General features: G+C 34.8%; 1 protein-coding gene across 2 annotated transcripts in view; it reads right to left on the minus strand.

The window, feature by feature from the left end:
- The window catches only part of papola (poly(A) polymerase alpha), a 61,278-nt gene that overhangs the window by 26,087 nt on the left and 13,343 nt on the right, over positions 1-21,848 (minus strand). For both annotated transcript variants that reach the window (XM_051919794.1, XM_051919795.1), the window contains exons 8-14: positions 21,145-21,234; positions 16,628-16,766; positions 14,949-15,021; positions 12,655-12,775; positions 5,400-5,484; positions 605-658; positions 255-374 (exon numbers count right to left, since the gene is read on the minus strand). In XM_051919794.1, coding sequence (XP_051775754.1) covers positions 255-374; positions 605-658; positions 5,400-5,484; positions 12,655-12,775; positions 14,949-15,021; positions 16,628-16,766; positions 21,145-21,234 — 682 coding nt within the window. The remainder of the gene's footprint in view (positions 1-254; positions 375-604; positions 659-5,399; positions 5,485-12,654; positions 12,776-14,948; positions 15,022-16,627; positions 16,767-21,144; positions 21,235-21,848) is intronic.

The raw sequence follows: 21,848 nt of genomic DNA on the forward strand, positions 1-21,848 counted from the left end.
ATTTCTGTTTTTCTTTTTTAATAAATCTGCAACAATTTCAAAAATTCTTTTTTTTGTCTGTCAATATGGGGTGCTGTGTGTACATTAATGAGGGAAAAAATTAATTTAAATGATTTTAGCAAATGGCTGCAATATGACAAAGAGTGAAAAATTGAAGGGGGTCTGAATACTTTCCGTACCCACTGTATTTTTGAAGTTATGTAGGATCTTGAAAAGTGTACAATCAAGTATAGTATTCTCAGTTTAAGACTTACTTGTCTCCTCCTTCTTTAGGGCCTGGGAATGACTGGGGATTTACATGTGCTAATGTGATGAATTCATTCTTTTCCAAGTTTCCAACCAAGATACGAATTTTTGATTCTACAAGACCAACCCTGTGAAGAAAAAAGCCAAACAGGTATCTTTATTTACCTGTGCATACCCAAATGGACCACAGTTCTACAAGTTGTTATAGTATAAAATTAAAAAGTCTAAAAAATTCTGAGGAATTAGGGACTTTTTTTAAGACAGTTATTTGTATTGCACTCATTAACTAGTTTATTGCAGTGTTACTTGGCTATGTATATTCATTTAAGGATTCACACTAATTTAGTTTTTTACTTACCATTCCAAGTGTTGCTTCTCTGTTGGTGCACTGGCTAGCAACACAATATAATGCCTTGGAATAAAAATAAAATGTACATTAAAAACACCATTTGACTGTATCCATTCAAAAACATTTCAGAACTTGAAATGTAAAGATCCTACTCTGAAAAGCAACCATATCAGGAAACGGTTTAGAGAATATTCTTCAAAAAGTCATCATGATCCAATCTCAGTTGCATTCTTATTTATCTAAACACCAAACTGCTGGAGGAAATGTGTGTTGTTACATTTTGTAATGTATCACTCATATTAAGCTGTGTTAACTTTATTACATTTAAGCATTTACAGCACAATTTAACATTTTTTTTGGCAAGTGCATTAAAAAATTAGGCTAAGACTACTCACTTGGGTATACAAAGGGGAACTGGTGACTAAAGGTTCATTTTATTCATTGACAAAAAGCAGCACAAATAGATGTGATGAAAGCAACAATAAAATCAATTTATAATCTATATATATAAAATTCTTTTCGCGTTTGAAACAGAAATTACGTATGACCACAGAGGAACAGGAAAAACATTTTTAATAAACCAGATTCTTGCCGAGAGAGCGAATGGTGACATAGCTCTGGCTGTAGCGTCATCGGGAATCGCTTCTACATTATTAGATGGAGGCCGTACAGTACATTCGGCATTGCAATTACCATTAAACCTCGCTCACAACGAAAATCCAATTTGCAACATACGCAAGGGCCCTGGAAAGGCAAAAGTCTTGTAACATTCAAAGATAATAGTTTGGGATGAGTGCACCATGGCACATAAAAGAGCTTATGAAGCCTTGAACCGAACAATGCAAGATCTCAGAGATCCTACCAAAATAATGGGAGGTACTGTCATTTTACTCGCAGGAGATTTTCGTCAAACATTACCAGTTATTCCACGAGGGACACCAGCAGATGAACTCCACGCGTGTTTAAAATCCATGCTTCTCCCACGGTCAGTTATGCAGTGGAACCTCGGTTCACAACCATAATTCGTTCCAAAACTCTGGTCGTAATCCGAAGCAATTTCCCCCATAGGATTGTATGTAAATACAATTAATCCGTTCCAGACCATACGAACTGTACGTAAACATATATATTTTTTTTTTAAGTTTTTAAGCACAAATATAGTTAATTAAACCACAGAATGGAGAGCGTAACAGTAAACTAAATGTAAAACATTGAATAACACGGAGAAAGCCTTGAACAACAGAGAAAACTAACACTGCAATAGTTCGCGCTATAGCACTTCCTGAGCAGCTATTCTTTACTCCACCCTAGCAGCACGCTGCTTCTCTTTCGTCGACATCTTTTCGCATTAAAACTGATTAAGTTAATTTTTGTGTTGCAATTACTTAGTGCGTTTTCTTTAACCTTTCACTTAATCTGGCCCTTAAGTCTTCGATCTGCCTCAAGAATGATTAGTGAAGGTGGTAGGGAATGAGAACGGCACCCATACGCATCCACTGCACGGCCACCCTGCTGCGCGCGGCCGAGAGTTGATTCTACAATAAAATAAAATAAAGATAAAAAGAGTAATAAAATCATCACCCCGAAAGTGGATAGTAGACGTCACGTAGTATATGTGTACCAAATTTCAAGTCAATAGGTGAAACGGTTTGCAAGCTACAGGTGATTTAAAATCATGGACAGACAAACAAACAGCCATGGTAGCGTATTATAGAAGAAGATTTTACTGTTTAATAATTTATATTTATATGCAATGTGCTTCTTATTTATTACTTCATATTCTCATATGATAATGATGTTAATAATGTTTATATTGATTTCTATGTTATTGTAAGTGCTCTTTATTTGTTGAAAAAATAAAACTGGCAATTAAACTTATTTTATAAATACAACATTTTATTTTTTTTCCCCTTGCACTCAGTGAGCGAAGCCACTGGGTAATCAGCTAGTCCTACATAAATTTTATTAACTGTAATGCACCAAATAATTTATTATTTTTATTATTCAAAGTAGCGGACACATTTCACTAGAAGTGTCAAACTTCCTTGTCTCGTATATCAGACTAATTAAAGATGTGAAACATTTTAATTAGGCTGCTGTTGTACATGGCTGGGGGTCAGACTCAGCCGGGACGCCTGGAGGGACCGAGAGGTGGCATATTTGTCCTCCGGGCCACAAGGGGGCAACTGCCCTGGAGCAGAAGAGGGCCACAGAAGGGGAGCAGGGAGGCTCAAGTCCGTGGAGGCCCATATCCACCGCCAGGGGGCACCCTGAGCCTCATGGCGCCCGGGACTTATTTACTTCTGCCACACCCATGGAGGACGATCCTTCCAGGGTCACCCGAAGTGCTTCCGGGTGTTCTCCTGATGCTTCCGCCACACCAGGACGTGACGTCAGGTAGAGCACCTGGAGCTCATCCGGGTGAGGATAAGAGGGGCTGCCTCCCTCCAATCACCGAGCTGGAGTTGTGAGCAGGAGCAGGACGATGCTCCTGGAGAGAGAAGACAGGTGGCCCAGGGACAAGGAGAGAGAAGGCCTAGGAGAAAGGTGACTGGGGCTAGAGGCACTGTGAGTTGTGCGGGACTGTGTTGTGGAAAAGGAAAATAAAAAAGATTTTGGATAAAGATGTGGTCTTCGACTGGTGGAGTCTGGGCAAAAATCACACTGCTCAGTAAAATACAGAATAGTATAGTGTACTACAGTACAGTGTGTATGTTTTAATATGCGCAGACCAACAGCTATAGACAAAATGAATAATTTTTGCTGTAAATTAATGCATTTGAGTGGAAAAGTGACATGTAAAGGTGCATGGGAACATCAAAGTAGGAACGAAAAAAAGGACAAACAAAATGGTAAATATAGAATGATAGTATATGTGTGTGTATATATATATATATATATATATATATATATATATATATATATATATATATATATATATATATATATATATATATATATATATATACACACACACATACATAAAATCCAACATCTGTATGTTTGTCCGCTTTTCACAACAGAACTACTTAACGGATTTAGATCAGGTTTTTTTCTATTATTTGCTTGAACATTCCGGTTGATTTTGTGACTTCTCCTATTAAACTAAAAATCAAAGTTCGCTTGCAGGAGTGATACATTCACGCTAATCCGAGAGAGTCTGTGGGATGAGGGGAGGAGAAAGCGTGACGTCAGGAGTGGGGAGCCAGACAGGGCCCTCTTCACTGCCCTGTTTCACTACTACACGGGCAGAGTCGCGGGGGACTGCTAGTTTAAAATAAAAATCACTTCACAATAATCCTGAGTATTATATGGCTTTAATCCTAAAAGAAACAGAAATAAACCGAAAATAATTTACACTCAATTCCCAGCATTCACAACTGGGTTAGAAATTACCAGAATTTTCTACCTTATTTTTTTTTTTTTTTTATATATATAAAAGTATTTTTCTAAAACAAGGGACTATAAGGAAGAAAATGTATTTAAGCCTTTTTTAACTAAATAAAACATAATAATCTGACACATAAAAAAAAACTTTATTTCAAAATTACATTAACAGTAGGAATACTGAAAATATGATACAGTGATGAAATTACAAAGCATGGAAAATAATCATGCAAGCATTACCAAAAATTTAAGTTTCTTCAAATAAAAAATGAAAATGAGGGTGGGGAGATAATCACATACAAACAAGTAACTTCTTTTATAATTGCATTTTGTAGTATTATTACTAGTGAAGCTAGTTCTGTAGAACTACATACTCTATATGCTCAATTTTATTGATTTAATATAATAATAGTAATGAAAGCACTAATTAATGTGACATACTTTCAGTTGCCAAAAAGATTAAAGAAAAAAAAGTACTGAATATATTTATGTGCATAAATAACAATTTTAGCTGACATTCATATAAATCTTTTGGTTTGCTGGATTCAGGTTCATTACTGAGTTTAACTACAGAAATATATATTTAAATTAAAATAATTACCAAGAAATAATGTAAATAATGACTTAATGGCGAATCAAGTAGAATAGCTTGTGAATAATATTTACCAATAAGGAGACATGGTTTTCTTGACAAATATGCAAAATAATTTTGCTAAGCTGATGTATATGGCCTAAATGCCCATTATATTTGCAGTACAGACAACACAACTTCCTGTGATGATACAAGCAAACTTTAAATTAGGTAGGGACAAGCTAAAGTCAGTTTCACTTCCTCATGTAAATTCTGTCAGTTTTGAAGAAATTACACACAGCTCCACCCAGATATCCCAAAATAGGCACTTATTTTAAATAAATTTAGGCTTCATTAAGGTTTATTATTTACATTAAAGTTTATTAAGATATATTTTAACCTATTTATTTTTGAAACATGTCTATAGTGTATATTATATACACATTATATTATATATATATATATATATATATATATATATATATATATATATATATATATATATATACACACACACGCATATATATATATACATACATACACACACACGCACACAACCCCCATTTAAAAAAGTGCATTTTTGAGAAAAGAAATACAGGGTGCACATTTTGTACTAAAGCATTTTATTATACATTTTTGAAAAATATGGAGAACACAAAGGATTTATAAAAAGTATTCCCTTAATTAATTACCAATTCTGCAAGATTTTGTTTCATTTAGCAGACCGCAAAAAATAAAAGTTCAAACTCCCCTTAAATATTTTATCATGATATAAAAGTTTACAATGCTAATTGGGCAAAAGTAAAAAAAAAAACAAAAAAAAAACCAAGTAAACAAAACACATACTTGTACTTCTGAAAAAAGTTTGGTGCTTCAAAAAGTTTGGACCATTCCGTTTTATTTTGCAATATTTCATCAGTAATGGCAAGACCTGCAGAAATATACAAAATATTCACATTGTGAAGGAAATTAAACCAAGTGAAAATTAAAATGCGGGATTCATTCAAGAATTTTGACTTCACACAAATATTACTGCAAAGGAGCATAGAGTTTGTACTGATAGATAAAGCTGGGAGTATGTAGTTCAGATATTCATAGTCCCATCAGACTTATTAAAGGCAACAAAATGGTAAAAATGTGTCAAAAACATATGAAAAAACTATCACTTATAAGGAATAATAACTAGTCTGAGTCAAAGACTAGAAGCACGAAGCTTAATAATACAGATCAATGCTCCCCTTATAGATGACTCTGAAAGATTAAATCAATAAGGTTACTGAGGAGAGAGAGAGTGAGAGAACCGATTGCCAAAAAAAAAAAAAAAATCACATTTGTTGGATATGATGGAGGGTTTTCAAAATTTAAAAATATTGCTGATGTCCAAAGCATTGAGCCAACATATATAGACATTCACAACCAAAATGACAGTTGTTATTTTGCTGGTTTGGGATACAGGACTCCATCCTGTGAGGGAAGAGGATGTATAAGCAAAAGTCTTGGTAGCCCAAGCCATAATTTTGTGAGTTCAGTCAGTAAATGGAACAGACAGGTTTCATTAAGTGATATTGAGCTCACTAAGCAATAACTAGTGAATGATGTGATAACATCCTAGACATGTAAGTGACCATTTCAAAAACCTCAGATGTTGAAAAGCATTTACTGAATAATTAACTGACTAGATAATGAAAAGATATACGATGCTCTAAGACATACTTTTATTGCTACAACTGTATGTATTGCCACATTAATGATTAAAACAAGATTTCTGTACACTGTTTATCAGTAAAGTGTAAAGCACATTATGCCCAATAACTGATGGACTTTCTTCATTATACCTAAACCATTCATAAGGAAGGCATGATGCTTGGCAAGTTATTGCATTTGGTCAGCTCTTGGGAGGACAAAGATATTACTCCAACTGACCACATACCAAATATTTAAAGAGATGATAAAATATTTACCATATATAACTTTTGAGGAAAAAAAATAAGATACATTTGGGATGGTCCAATTACCGCTGTAAGAATAAGGTTACTTTGTTGTAACTGCATTAACATAAAGTTAAATGCCAAATAGTGTCTATGAAGCAGTGGTTTTTAAAATATAGAAATTATGATTTAGTATTGGACTAATTTTGTAGTCAGACTGAAAAAAGAAGCTCTCAAGCTGAGGTCTGCTTGGGACTGATTTTAGTTCACTCTCCAGAAATGTTGCTTTGGTTCAGTTCTATTTTCTTGGTTATGAATGGTGTACAGTGGAACCTCGGGTCATGAATGTCTCGGAACACGTACAAATCGGGTTAAGACCAAAAAGATCGCCAAACTTTTGCATCTGTTCACGACCACACACTCAGACAACAAACAAACCAGTTTCCCTTCCGGTTTGTATGCGCCGATGATTTCCGCACATGTTCAGTCTCTCCCTGTGCATTCGCTGTGAACTCTTTGTGCTCTATTTCGTTTCCCATCCAGTTTGTACGCGCCGGTGATTTACGCACCTGTTCAGTCTCTCCCTGTATAGCACATTGTTCTCGGTCAGACGTCCATCGCGCAGGGGGACTTTACCTAAAAACTGTAATCTCCTCTCCACCCACTCTCAACTAACAAGGTTAGTTTTTTTGGTTGTTTATGGTTAGTTTTTGTATAAATTAAGGATTTTCAAATGTTCATTTTTTTACCCTGCGCTTAAAACTCAAAAAAAAAAAAAAAAAAAGGGTTTACAGTGAGCGGTTCGTAAGGCTGTAGCGTGAACTCTTGCAATGTTAGTTTTCTCTGTGTTATTCAATGTTTTTACATTTAGTTTACTATTACACTGTGCATTCTATGGTATAATTATTTTTGTGCTTAAAAATCTTTAAAAAATATATATTTACATACAGTTCATACGGTCTGGAACAGATTAATTGTATTTACATACAATCCTATGGGTTGCGACCAGAGATTTGGAACGAATCACGGTCTTGACCCGAGGTTCCACTGTATATAAATTCATACATAAATATTTTTTTTTAAATTTTTGTCACTGTATTACTAAAGAAGCTAGCTTTTTGAGTTATTTAAGACTAGACAGTACCACTGCAAGTACAAAATCCATAGCCTATTTAGGATGATCTTATATTCTACAAGCTTTTTAACCTGCTTAAAATAAATATCACTTACAAAATACGGATTAGCTAGATACATTCATGTTTTGTTGATTGTGTGACTGTTATGTTTTTATTTGTACAGGCAGGAATAATAAAGAAAAAATAGAGGAAAACAAAAAGGATTTAGGGAACTTTTAAGTACACAGCACAACAGCTGGAGTAACAACTGCTACAACAACACAGAATACAGAAATGCTGCTTCTAAAGAGCATTACAATACGGCAAGGCTTGGAGTTTTACTTTTTAAGTAGAATACACACTTTCTATTTTACCCACTGTATGTTGTATTTCTTAAGATGACTGTCATGTATTCACTGTTACTTCACCACACAACTGTAATGATATTCAAAGCAAAAAAGATATAGCTGACTCACAGTCGGAAGGACATTTAAGAGAAAAGAATTCCTAAGTGCCACATGCACACAAAATGTCTCCCATGTAGCATGCAAGACAAATTTCATATTTACCTTATAGAGAATCTTTTCAGAGTACACCATCACAAGGCTGTTTATCTTGGAATATACCTTTCACTATTATAAAATTATCAGACAAATTTGTTTAGAATCAGTTTTTCCAAAAATTGAATAATTTCAGTTTTAATGTACAATTCTAAAATGTCTACTAAACTCCTTGTTAAAAGTATGTTCTTTAAATATACATAGTATCGTGGATTTAAAAATTAGTGTATAAATACCTACATTTCTGGAAAAAAGAAAAGTCTATACAGGGGGTCCTCAGGTTACAACGTCTCGACATACAACGTTTCGAGTTTACAATGCTCACTGCCATAAAAACTTAAAATGGGGAATTGAGTGTTTCGTTAGCATTGTACTTACAGACTACGTGGGCAAACTAGTTTGGCTGCACGCGGCAAGTACACGGCGTCTGAGTGAGGGAGATGGTGAACTAGTTTGGTTGCACGCAGCACATGAGTTTCGTTTGTGTTGCTTTGTTTACCGACTTTTTGGCCCTTATCATGGCTCCTAAACGAAAGTCAGGGTCTTCAGATGGTAGTGCTTTGAAGAAGAGGAAAACCATCACGATGGAAGTGAAATTAGACATTGTAACGAGATCAGAAGGAATAAAAGGTAAGGAATTTTTTTTAACACTCATTTTTTGTCATTTTTTTCTGCTACTACAGTACAGTGTACAGTACATTTATGTCCTTTTACTGTGGCTTAGTTGTGTTTTTATGTACTAGATTATGATTTTGCAAATGTTTTAGGATAGGTAAGTAACTTAGGCTAGGGTGTGTTTCGACTTCCACCAAAATTCGGGTTACATCACTGTAGTAGGAATGGAACCGAGTCGTAACCCGAGGACGCCCTGTACTGATAAATATATTTATCATACCATCATCACAACAGACTGTCAGGGTCACGGGTGCCACGGTGTGGCAGCACTTGGCCCAAGGGCAGTAAACGGCTCTGAACGTGGTGTCAGTCAATCACAGAGGACTCTCAAATACATATATCCAAATAAAGAAACTCAAATATATTAATTCAATAAATAATTTTATTCTTCATAAAAATCAAGAAAAGAAAATACTTCAAAAGCAATACAAAATCCACAAACAAACAAAACTAAGTTTATATTTAAAATGTATTTATCTCTGTAAACACTTCTAACATACCATATGAGGACACAAACTTATGAACTAGAACTAAAACATTATTTTACTGTGTTTATAAAAGTATTAAATTTAAATATGCTTAACATTTTTTAAGAAATGAGCACATATCTTTTTGCAATTCACTTTAATCAAGTCTGTAATTTGAGAACTAACACACACTATTAAATTTTATTTATGATGGGCTGTGCTGCTTTTTTGTCATGACATAATAGGGGGAAAATGTACAATGGTACACCACTTAGATATGTATAATGGCTACATAAGGTAAACTTGATTATGGCCCTGTAGTCATTACAATAGTTAATTCATACACTAAAGACATTCAATCTAAACAGCATAAAGGCAAAACTGCATTTGACAAAGTGGAATTTTTTACACCGGGTAATCTACAGAAATAAAAAATTAACACAGTGAATTAAGTTTTCAGGTTGTTCTAATTAACTGAAACATAACAATCCATCCTGAAAGATATGTATAAAAAAGTGCATTCCTATAATATGTTGTTAAAATGCTTAGTGTTTCTTCTTATATTAATATAACTAAAGCAATGAATTTGCTTTCTTATTTGACATATGAGGTAAGACACAAAAATAACCGGACTGGTAAAAAAATATATATATTTATTGATGAATTACAGCATTCTAAACATTGTCACCTTCTCTCTACTCCCCCCTCCTGATCTCTACACCGTTCCACACATGTCTTCCATTGATTGAAACAGTGCTAGAAGTCTTCTTGCCCGAGTCTCTTCAACAGGCTTGCCATTTTTGTCTTCACTTCATCCATTAAAGAGAAATATATGTTCCCTTCAGGTCACTTTTTTTTTTTTTTTTTTGATCCCGAAAATCAAATCACAGGAAGCTAAAATCAGGCGAACAGGGAGGATGATCGAGGACAGGAATGCTTTTTGTCAGTAAAAAACTGCTTTATGGAAAGAGAAAATTCACGAGAAATTTGATGTGTATTTGCTGTTCGATTTTTTTCACCTGACATTATCGCTGCAACTAGTGTAGCGACTGTTGTGCAAGTACTGAGTGGGCTATTCACAGGATATACCTAGCCGGTTGGTGGTTTGAGAGGGCGCGTAGGAGGGGATAGAGTTCTATGATTCACATCCGGCCAACCTCCAGACGGTTTTTCAGGAAAGTCCCAAGCCCAGTCCGGTTACTTTTGTGTCTCACCTCGTATACTTAACTAAAATATGTTTTTTTAAATTTAACTATCTCAACATCTTAATGTTTTAGAATGCAGTAGGAAAGACACATGAAAATGGCTACACTTCATTTGCAGGGATATTTTAATTTACTGTGTCTTCTCCCTTAGAATCAGTAGAAATACACTGAGAAATTATGAAAGCACAAAACCATATCAGTGCTTTTACAATGGTAAGACAAGTTTAATCCCCCTCCATTATATACGAAGGCAATCCCAAAAGTAAGGTCTCCAAAGCGGTGGGGACGTAGAGAAACTGTTTGTACGGCTGTTGGCCACACTGTTGTGATTGGTGCTTCCTCCACTCCCAAACAAGCATGTGCGGCTTCGCTGGGATGCTCAATCTTGGCTTGGCAGCCCTTGGAAATGGAGCTCCCATTGAACGCTACCGCAAAGTGCGAAGTTCGCGCAGTTATTTGATTTTTGAACGCAAAAGGCATTAAACTGGTTGAAATTCATCGCCAATTGACGGAAGTGTATGGACAGTCGTGCATGGATGTCAAAAACGTTCACAAGTGGTGTAGAGAGTTTACAGCCGGTCATACTGAAATTCACCCAGTGACTACCACCTGTTCCGTAAGTTGAAAGAACATTTGTCCGGAAGGTGATTCTGCTCCGATGAAGAGGTGAAAGATGAGGTTCAACGCTTCCTGAAGGACATGGCGGTGAGCTGGTATGACATGTGCATTCTAAAACTACCACAGTGTCTACAAAAATGCATCAACCGAAATAGCGATTATGAAGAAAAATAAATCATTCTTTAACCTTTAAAATTATGTAAATATTATAGAAAATAAACGGTTGTTTGTATTTCTAAAAAAATAGGAGACCTTACTTTTGGGATTGCCCTCGTTCATATCAGGGATATTTTGTTGTAGTTTTTAAAAGTTAGGGATGGACCACTGAAAACTACAGTAGAACAAATGGATAGTAAGTATGGAGAGGAGAAGTTCTTGAATACACTTAAAAATATCACTCTTAATAGGAATTGTTCCTATTATTCAAAAACAGGGACTGTCAAAAAAAAAAAAAACTTTATGAACACTTGAACAATAATAATTCAAGCTTTCATCAGAAGAATGGTTTTATTAGTTAAGGTATCCTACTACAAAATCAATGATATACAGTATACCTCCTTGAAAATCTATGCACAACACACCTGCTAGAGCACATTCTTTTTAATTCATGTAGTTCTTTGTATGTATCCATTAAAAACCTATCATGTATCATGAAACGCCGCCCAAAGCAACTCAGGAGTTTATTAAAGCAAAGAAGTGGAAAATTCTTGAATGTCCAAGTCAGTCACCTGATCTTAACCCAATTGAGCAGGCATTTCACTTGTTGAAGACTAAACTTCAGACAGAAAGGCCCACAAACAAACAGCAACTGAAAGCTGCTGCAGTAAAGGCCTGGCAGAGCATTAAAAAGGAGGAAACCCAGCATCTGGTGATGTCCAGGAGTTCAAGACTTCAGGCTGTCATTGCCAGCAAAGGGTTTTCAACCAAGTATTAGAAATGAACATTTTAGTTCCAGTTATTTAATTTGTCCAATTACTTTTGAGCCCCTGAAATGAAGGGATTGTGCTCAAAAAATGCTTTAGTTGCCTCACATTTTTATGCAATCGTTTTGTTCACCCCACTGAATTAAAGCTGAAAGTCTGCACTTCAACTGTGTCTGAGTTGTTTCATTTAAAATTCATTGTGGTAATGTACAGAACCAAAATTAGAAAAAAGTTGTCTCTGTCCAAATATTTATGGACCTAACTGTACAAACTCCAATAACTTTCAAAATAAAAGGAGTTTAAAAGAGAATAGCAAGAAAGTAGACCTGGGGACCCACATTCTAAACCATCACCCATAATATATTACAGACATGTTGTAGAAAGTTCCAGTAAAACTATAGTGGAAGTGCAAGTAGTGCAAAGCAAGTGGACAGTATGCTACAAGGAGACTATCTGGCAGAAAGTGAAGGCCATTTTGACAACATTGCAAGACATTCCACCAGGTTGTCATACTCTTTAATAAGAGAAACGGAATGTAGGCCAAAACATATACAATAGCTCTATCTTTTTTTTTCTTAAACAAATCTATTTGGCTTCAGGATTTGCTTACCTTGTTTAAACTCTTCAATCATAACTGCACGTGTAGAAACAGATACATTATATGTTGAGTTCTGCTGAGGATATGCTGGTGTAATGATAGGCATCAAGTGGTATCTATCACTTGGATTAACCTTTTGGGAAAAAAAGGAAGAATTAACAATTATTTAAACCATCTATGTAGGGTGTTGATGATCTATTATTTTCTTACATGGTGTAAAAAGGACCACTCTTTCTTTCTCAAATCAGAGTGCTGTGGAACAAGTAAGAGGGAGATGTGCACCTCCGATACTATTACTTTCTAAAATTTAGCCTTGTATACAATCTCACCAAACAGTAATAAGTGTTCATCTGCACTCTTGCTCCATTTCATCCATACTAGGATAAGAAGCAGTAAGACATGCTCCTTTCAAACTATACCTCTGTCTTATTCACTGGCATTAAGTCATCTCGGTCTATGGTTATGAAACTTTGTTCTGTTCTACCTCTAGCTGCACTCAATTTACACAAGGTGCTATATTCGGCTCTTGTGTGCAGTGTCTGAGTCACCATAAAGTAAAACGGGTACATTGTAAATTAAAACCATTGAAATACATACATTTGAAGTTACTACTATATATAACTACAGTAATCCCTCGCTATATCGCGCTTCGCCTTTCGCGGCTTCACTCCATTGCGGATTTTATATGTAAGCATATTTAAATATATATCGCGGATTTTTTGCTGGTTTGCGGATTTCTGCGGACAATGGGTCTTTTAATTTCTGGTACATGCTTCCTCAGTTGGTTTGCCCAGTTGATTTCATACAAGGGACGCTATTGGCAGATGGCCGAGAAGCTATCCAACTTACTTTTCTCCGTCTCTGTCTTGCGCCGACTTTCTCTGATCCTGACGTAGGGGGATTGAGCAGGGGGGCGGTTCGCAAACCTAGACGATTCGGACGCTCGTCTAAAAATGCTGAAAGATTATCTTCACGTTGCTACCTTCTGTGCAAGCTGCTTCCTGAAGCGACATGCTGCACAGTGCTTCGCATACTTAAAAGCTCGAAGGGCACGTATTGATTTGTGCTTGTTTGTTTTTCTCTGGCTCTCTATCTCTCTCTCTCTCTGCTCCTGACGGAGGGGGTGTGAGCTGCCGCCTTCAACAGCTTTGTGCCGCGGTGCTTCGCATACTTAAAAGCTAAACAGCCCTATTGATTTGTTTGCTTTTTTTCTCTCTCTCTCTGACATCTGCTCCTGACTTGAAGAGGAAGATATGTTTGCATTCTTTTAATTGTGAGACGGAACTGTCATCTCTGTCTTGTCATGGAGCACAGTTTAAACTTTTGAAAAAGAGACAAATGTTTGTTTGCAGTGTTTGAATAACGTTCCTGTCGCTCTACAACCTCCTGTGTTTCTGCGCAAATCTGTGACCCAAGCATGACAATATAAAAATAACCATATAAACATATGGTTTCTACTTCGCGGATTTTCTTATTTCGCGGGTGGCTCTGGAACGCAACCCCCGCAATGGAGGAGGGATTACTGTACAGTACAAACTAAGAGGGATAGGCAAAAATCAAGTTCACTGTACTTTACAGGCAATGAGAGATATTTCACTATACAGAATTTTTCAATAGAGCCAATACCCAGGAATGTGTACCACATTTATGTACTGGACTTGAAGTACAGAAGATGTTTTATCTGAAGCATGCAGGAAGAAAACAATCTATTTTTTCAGCTATCAATACAACACAGATGGCTTAAATACTTGTAGTTTCAGCACCAAATAACACATGCTAATCTTAAATCTAAACTAGCAAAGACAGAGCAGATTTTCTTCCAACAGTTTACAATACCATTCATCTATTTAATAAACTCCATTTCATTATTTGACTAAAAAAGGCCACATATTATACATAAAATCACACTATCTTGTATCTGACAAATTTAGTTACCAACAAATACACGTTAACTGTAAGAGAAAACGTGACTTCCCGGAGGAAAGCCACTTGGAGATCCCGTAAACTCCAAACATTAAAAGCACCAGTTAGCAAGAGACCCTGGGTCCTAAGGAGTGCAAACTAACAATGCTATCCATTGAGACAGGCTGACATTTTTTCATTTAATGCAAAACCAAATCATTTGGTAAAAGACGACCAAGGAATCCCGATATGCTCATTCCAATGTGATAACTGGACAAAGGTGAAAGTAACTAATAGGATTTAACGGGTAAAATTACTTTTTCCTTGTAATGATGTGTATGGATATGTATGAAGAACTACAAAGGAATATAAATAAATAATAATAATAAAAAAAAAGGGATTACCCTTGGGTCCCAAACTGGAAGATTGAGGTTACAATCCTCTGGCTGCTTTAGAAGGACTGGATTTGGCCATTCCCTATAAAAGATATAAATACAGAAATGCTAATGTTGAATAATATCAGAGTTAAAAGATCTCTCTAGCAGCTTTAAATACAGTAAAATGCAGTATGTAGGTAAAAATCAATGTTTCATAAATGATCCAAAAGAATGGCACAAAACTGAATGCTTTCATCTCCCAATTAATCACAGCCAATTTATTAGAAAAATCTTCTGCATTGCCATCATATTTTTAAACATGGTACACAGTTGCAAAAATAAACAATAATTCTAACCTGCAAATCTTCATGACATGGAAGAAAATCACTGATGTAGCTAGCATATAACTTATTGATTTCAACAGAAGCACAGTATACAGTGCAAATTTACCAAAATTTATTCAAGATTCAACAATATGAAAGTTTACTTTTCATATTTTAGATAATGCCAACTCTTTTTTTTATATGTAACATATGCAATATTAGACTAAATTTTTGGCCTAAACTTGATCGATTTACAAATCAATTCACCAGTAACTAGGTTTCATTTAAATGTTAACATTAATATAAACAGCATAGAATGCCGCGCCTTCCGTTACACACACCAGGATGGAACCCCTAACTGATAAACTAAATGTGCCAAGTTCAAAATTTGAAGAAGCAAAACAATTTTAAACAAAAAGACTTGGGTATCTGCCATAAAAAATACATCCTGTAATTTAATAAAGACTTAATATGTTTTTATTGTATTTATGTATTAAATTTAGCTGCTGCGACTACTGCAATTAAAATTTTCAAATGTTAATATTTCAAAATTCAAACATTGAATTAAACTCAAAATTCACAACAGTTTTTCTTTCAAAGTCCTAAATGTTTATATCAAACTTTGAAAATTTCTAAGAAGTGGTCTTGCTATTGTTGGCATCAGCTTTTAAAAATGTGATACGTAAAAGCCTGAAATTGAACTGATAAAAATGTGTCAGAAAATCTATTTGGCTCTTAAACGCTGAAGAGTTCAAGCTATTCAAAATCTTTGTTGAGAACTGATCCATATGATTTTGAATTAAAGGGTTTACAAATATGTTTCCATAGAAACATATAGACAACAGACACACAGATCTTTCGACAAATGCTGAGAAAAATGTTCAAAGGATATCAAAACATGTTTTTAATTGAAAATCTCTTTTGTTCAGGAAAACAGTACTTCCTGCACTTGGAATAAAGTAAAGATAGGTGTGGCAAACTATGTACAATATTAATCAGAAAAAATACCAAGTACTGTATGTTTATTCATAATCAATTCAAGATAATAAAATATCAAATTATTAAAAATTAAATAAGTTCAGACGGACCATTAGTTTAGAAAACGTCTTAAAAAAGAAAAAATGATCAAGGGTGGACCAAGGAGGATTATTTTGCAATCATGTGTGATTTAACAATAGATCATAAAAACCTAATGATTAAAACCTTATCACTCAGAATCAAGAATTGTTTGGATCTTGCCAGCTTTACATAAGTATAAAAATTTACTGTTACTTTTTTTTTTTTTTTTTTTTTTTTAAAAGAACTTCCAAGCATAATAATTTTAAATAAGTTAAAAAGTAGATTAACTAATGCATTTTACTAAAATGTGCAGTAAACATTTACCATTTTGAAAAGACCAGGAAGAATTTATGCACTAGGGTAGATGCTACTGCATTTGGATACAGCTGACAAGTTCTTGCAACTAACATAGCCCAGGAAACACCACCAAGAAAGCCGAGAATATTGGAATAGATATTGTGACCTACAAAAGAAAATGGTAATAAATGGATTAGAGCATTGTGATTACGTAAAGTGTAAAAGCTGTAAAAAATACATAAATGATGGATAATCTAAGGGAAACTAATTTTTGAAGCTGTAACCAGTTAACGTTGTAACAATAGGTTCAACTGTTTTACAATAAGATGATTATTGAATGGGTCTAATTTGCTACATTTACAAATCTGGCTACTGATAGGTAGTATATCCATGGGGTGTTTAAACATGCACTCATTAAAAAAAAAACAAAAAAAAAAACCTTTAAAACAAATGCATTTTAACCCATAGTAAACTTCCGCGTATCTATGCTCAGCATCATTTAAAAATAGATGTACATATTTGTTAAAATCTGAGGAATACTTAGGGACAGTGAGTAGTCACGGAAACTGATAGTCAGGATGTCAACCATTACATCCCCTTTACAATATTACAGGATAATTTAGAGCAGATTGAAGATCAACGACAGCCCGGCTTGGGTGGCTTGGGGCCAAAAGGAGTGGGACTGATATAAATGAGGATTTTTCTTTTAACATTAATTCCTCTCATTCTGTCTTAATATATCCTTTCCATTTTAAACAGCTGCAATTCCCAGTGGGTCTATGTCGTATAGCCACGCATTTGACGTAATGAAGGCAGGTGTCTCATCTATCTACACCACCAACTGCAGCAGAGTCCTATCATGTGAAGCATGAAAACAAAGATGATCGATTTAGGAACATTTATGTTAGGCAGCATGCTCAGTAGAGACTGGGGAGTCTTTTGACCTTGGAACCCCCTAAAGATGTTTTTTTTTTCTCCAGCCTAATTGGAGAATTTTATTTGTTTTTTTCTGTCCACCTGGCCATTTGACCCTACCTTGTTTTGTTGTTACTTATTCTTTAATATAAATTGCCTCATCTGGTTTTTCTTTTCTTGGAACTTTTTCTTTGTCATCTTGTAAAGCACTTTGACTACACTGTTGTATGGAAATGTGCTACATAAATAAATGTTGTTGCTGTATTTATGTTCAAGCTCCTTGTGTTATGGACTACTTTATGGTGCTTGCTCAGACAATGCAAGAAAACACAGGTATCACTAATATTTTGTAGATCATAGTACCCTTAACTTTTGCAGCTTTGTTATATTTGGCTCAGAAATGGGCTAATTAGTTGCCCTAATGATGAAAATACAATATTGTTCCATAAAATTTACATTTTGGACATCTTTATAATGTTAACAATATAAAAATCATGATACAGTATTTCAGTATAAAAAATGCTCCTGGTAGTTCGATTGATGGACTCTATCCTTAACATATAAAATACAAAAATTTGAAAAGCTTAGATAATCAGGAATTTGTTTCTGATCAAAGAATTACTATAAGGAATACATGCAGATGTTATCTGCTTGAAAGGCACTCATGTGTCATATAATAAACCGAACAAAGACAAAAGACGGACAGTTCTTGCTCTGCAAGTTGCCTCCAAGTGTTTCCATACAAAGGGTCTTCACTGTAAGAAATCCTCATGTATGCCGTTTTACATATTGGTTTCAGATAATGCTAACTTTTCCCTAGAAATATCTACTAGTATGTCACATTTTAGATATTTTTTCATGAATGTTAAATTAGATGAAAAAAGTATTAGAAGACTAAATGTTAATTATGAAATTGGAAAGATGTGTATGTTTAGTATTGTACCAAAAAACATATTTAGCAAAAGTTAATTAGAATAATTCACACATGACCAATACTATATTTGTTTAAGCCTTTATGTTTAGGTTCCCATATTGGAATGTACATTGCATTTGGGTGGTGACAAAGCTCTGCAAGAAGTGTTTGAACTTTTTTTTTTTTTTTTTTTTGTAAATAAGTAAACGTTTTGATAATCATGCTTATTAATCCACAGATACCAGCCTTTATTACCCTCAGTCTTATTGTATTATATTACCTGGACTTGTGTTTAACCTTCTCACATTCTATCCCAGGCAATATCAAGTAACTCAACATCTTTAAATTCATGGAATTGCTTAGATATTTTAAGAAAGAACTTCTGGAATTATGTTAATATGTACTATGGTTAAAAAGAGAAGGGAAGTTGCAAATGCCTTTATTAAGAAGGATATAAATATGAAACATGAGTATAAAGTTAAACTGGAAAAGATGTTACCATCCAATGAAGACAGACACAAAGAAACATACTCACTAAAGCAATCTGTTATCAGGATAGCACAAGCCCCATTTACATTACTTTTTCCAAAATGGTTTTAAGTAATCAAACATCCACACTTCTGTCATTACAGATGCCTTCATGATACTGAGATAGCTACATGACCAAAATATCTGTTTATAACTCATTACTCAAGGATGTCCAATATGTCAAAAAACATGCAACTTTAAAGTATAAGGAACAGCAGTTTGAGACATGAGCAAATTACACAAAAATGTCATAAATCATTAGGTCATTGCAGTAAAAGGTGGCACATATATGGCAGCAAGTGGTTCTTAAGTAGATCATTTAACATAGGAAGTACAAATTACTCATTTTTATTACTAATTTTTTGTTTTTGTAAACTTTTGCCAAGGGACTTACCAAGCAAGTTATCATTATAAATACACACATTTTTATATACTTTGAACATAGGCAAGTTAAGTAACTTGCTTGCTTAGGGTCATACTGTGAGTCAGGAACTCGACCAGAAACCTTGTGATTTACAGTCAAGTGCCTTTGCCATTACACAATGCAGAAATGGAAAGCATCAGATTTCCTAAATGAACAGAAATACCCTAAATTTCAGTTGTTCCACTGTAGCATTCCATCAGAATACTACAATGTTACAATCAACGCATACTGACCCATCATTTGTTCAAAAAACACATTTTTTAATCATTTTGAAAAATGGTCCTTGTAAGCACCCAGAAGCATATTTAACACTAGAATTACCAAAGCCTACGAAAAAACTCGTAGATCCGTCCCACCTTAAATCGCTTTGCACCTCTCCATCAGCGTCTTTTGTCCTGTAAATGTGTCGATAAGAAGCAAGGAGCCAGCAGCCTACTATCACATCCTCCAACTGCCACACAGTTTTCTCAGCTCAAGTCTGTTTACCTGTGTGTCAGTTGCTTAGAGTTGTATAGAGTGAGAAGACAAGAAAAATGACACCTAAATACTATATGGTTATTTGGAACACATGCATTTCAAGTGTATTCCGTGTCTACAACAATCTGTTTTAACGATGTGTTTATAAACGTTTTTCATGTTTTAGTAATAATTGACAAAATGCAGACATGACGTGTTTAATGTGTGAAGCCTGAAGTCCAAATATCAAATAAACATTTCCAATTATAAAAGGTGTCATTTTGCTTGACTTCTCACTTTATACAACTCTAAGCAACTGACACGCAGGTAAACAGACTTGAGCTGAGAAAACTGTGCTGCGGTGGAGGGGATGTGATAGTAGGCGGTTTGCTCCTTGCTGCTTATCATCACATTTACAGAACAAAAGACACTGATGGGGAGGTGCGAAGCGATTTAAGGTGGGATGGGTCTACAAGTTTTTTTGTAGGCTCTGGTAATTCTAGTGTTAAAGGTATACTCCCAACCACAAAAAATGAAACTTTGTGTTCCTTAACCCAGGCAGTTTGTAGTAATGGTCAAGAAATATTTTTATATCTCGTGTTTTCTTGGACAGGAGCATATGGTGACCAACACTGGACAACAATTCACAAAACATCCTTGAAACTAATTGTTACTTGTGTTGCATAATCCACATGACAAGTTACCCAGTTGTATGCTCACAACATGTACATATTCTTTGCTAAAATATTGCTAAATAAATAACTCTGGAAAAAGGAAGTAGTCCAAAAATAGGGAGCTCCATCACAAGTGCTTGCACTTTAGAACTGAAGACAAGACTCTTGACCAGTGAATGAGATTATATTTTTTTTTCCTCCACCATCACTGCACACTACCTGGGGTAAATATTATTCTAAAAATTACAGATCAAAAAATAAAGGGCATGGCTTAAACACTTCACTAAAGTTTAAATTATATGAATTGCAGCTGCCTTTTCAGTATTTCAAAACTAAATTACACCGAAGCAATATAACAATTATATTAATATTTTGTTGATACCTTGAAAGAGGTTTATGGTAATCATCTTAGGTTTTAAGTTAAAATAAGTAAGTACAAACAGGTCAAAACAACTGTTAAAAACCTATTTTTCCTCAGTGGCAGATTTATTGAAGAGACCTGTGATTTGACCAATTAAGAGGAAATCAAACTGGAAACATACTGTTTCATACATGCATACTACATGCTGCACATAAGGTTGACATTAATTCCTTGAATATTTCTAGAAATAATAAATATAAAATGAATACTTACGCTTTGCCCATAATTTAATAGCCCTGAGGGTAAGTCTAAAGTTATCAATATTTGGTACCAAATGCAGAATTTCATCAGTAACTCTACAACCTATGTAGGGAGGAAAAATATATATTAAGATTTGAAATTTATGAAACTTATAATGATTTACAGTATATACAAAAATTACAGGTGCACCAATCACAGTAAAATTCAAAATTATTCTGCCAATCTCAAAAAGTCATAATATTTTGAAGATGCCACATGGAAAATTCTAATTTTCACTGGCAAAATGTATCACTTTAAGCAAGAAATAAGACACATTCTCAAACTTCTAAACATCTCCAAATGGACAACCAGACTTTACATCTATTTCCGTACCTGCCGAGCCCAATTCAGAGTCACAAGAGAACCAAGATGATTTGTTTATACCTTTAGAATAATAATTCATTACATTTATATAGCGCTTTTCTCAGTACTCAAAGCGCTATCCACACAGATAGTATACAGTAAATGGTAATAGCAGTTACATTCATGAGTGTGTGGGACAGAGTAGGTGTCTGCTTCAGTATACCTGTGTACTTACCACACAGGGTAGCACATTTGGAAATGTGCCCATTGCTGCCAGGTTAAACATCATGACCCTGAACAGGATAAGGATGGAAAAAAATTGCATATATGATGGTGTGGCATGCATTAAACATTAACAGTAGGCATCATTTGCT

Source organism: Erpetoichthys calabaricus, chromosome 16, assembly GCF_900747795.2.
Source record: "Erpetoichthys calabaricus chromosome 16, fErpCal1.3, whole genome shotgun sequence".
In the NCBI taxonomy this organism is placed as follows: domain Eukaryota; kingdom Metazoa; phylum Chordata; class Cladistia; order Polypteriformes; family Polypteridae; genus Erpetoichthys; species Erpetoichthys calabaricus.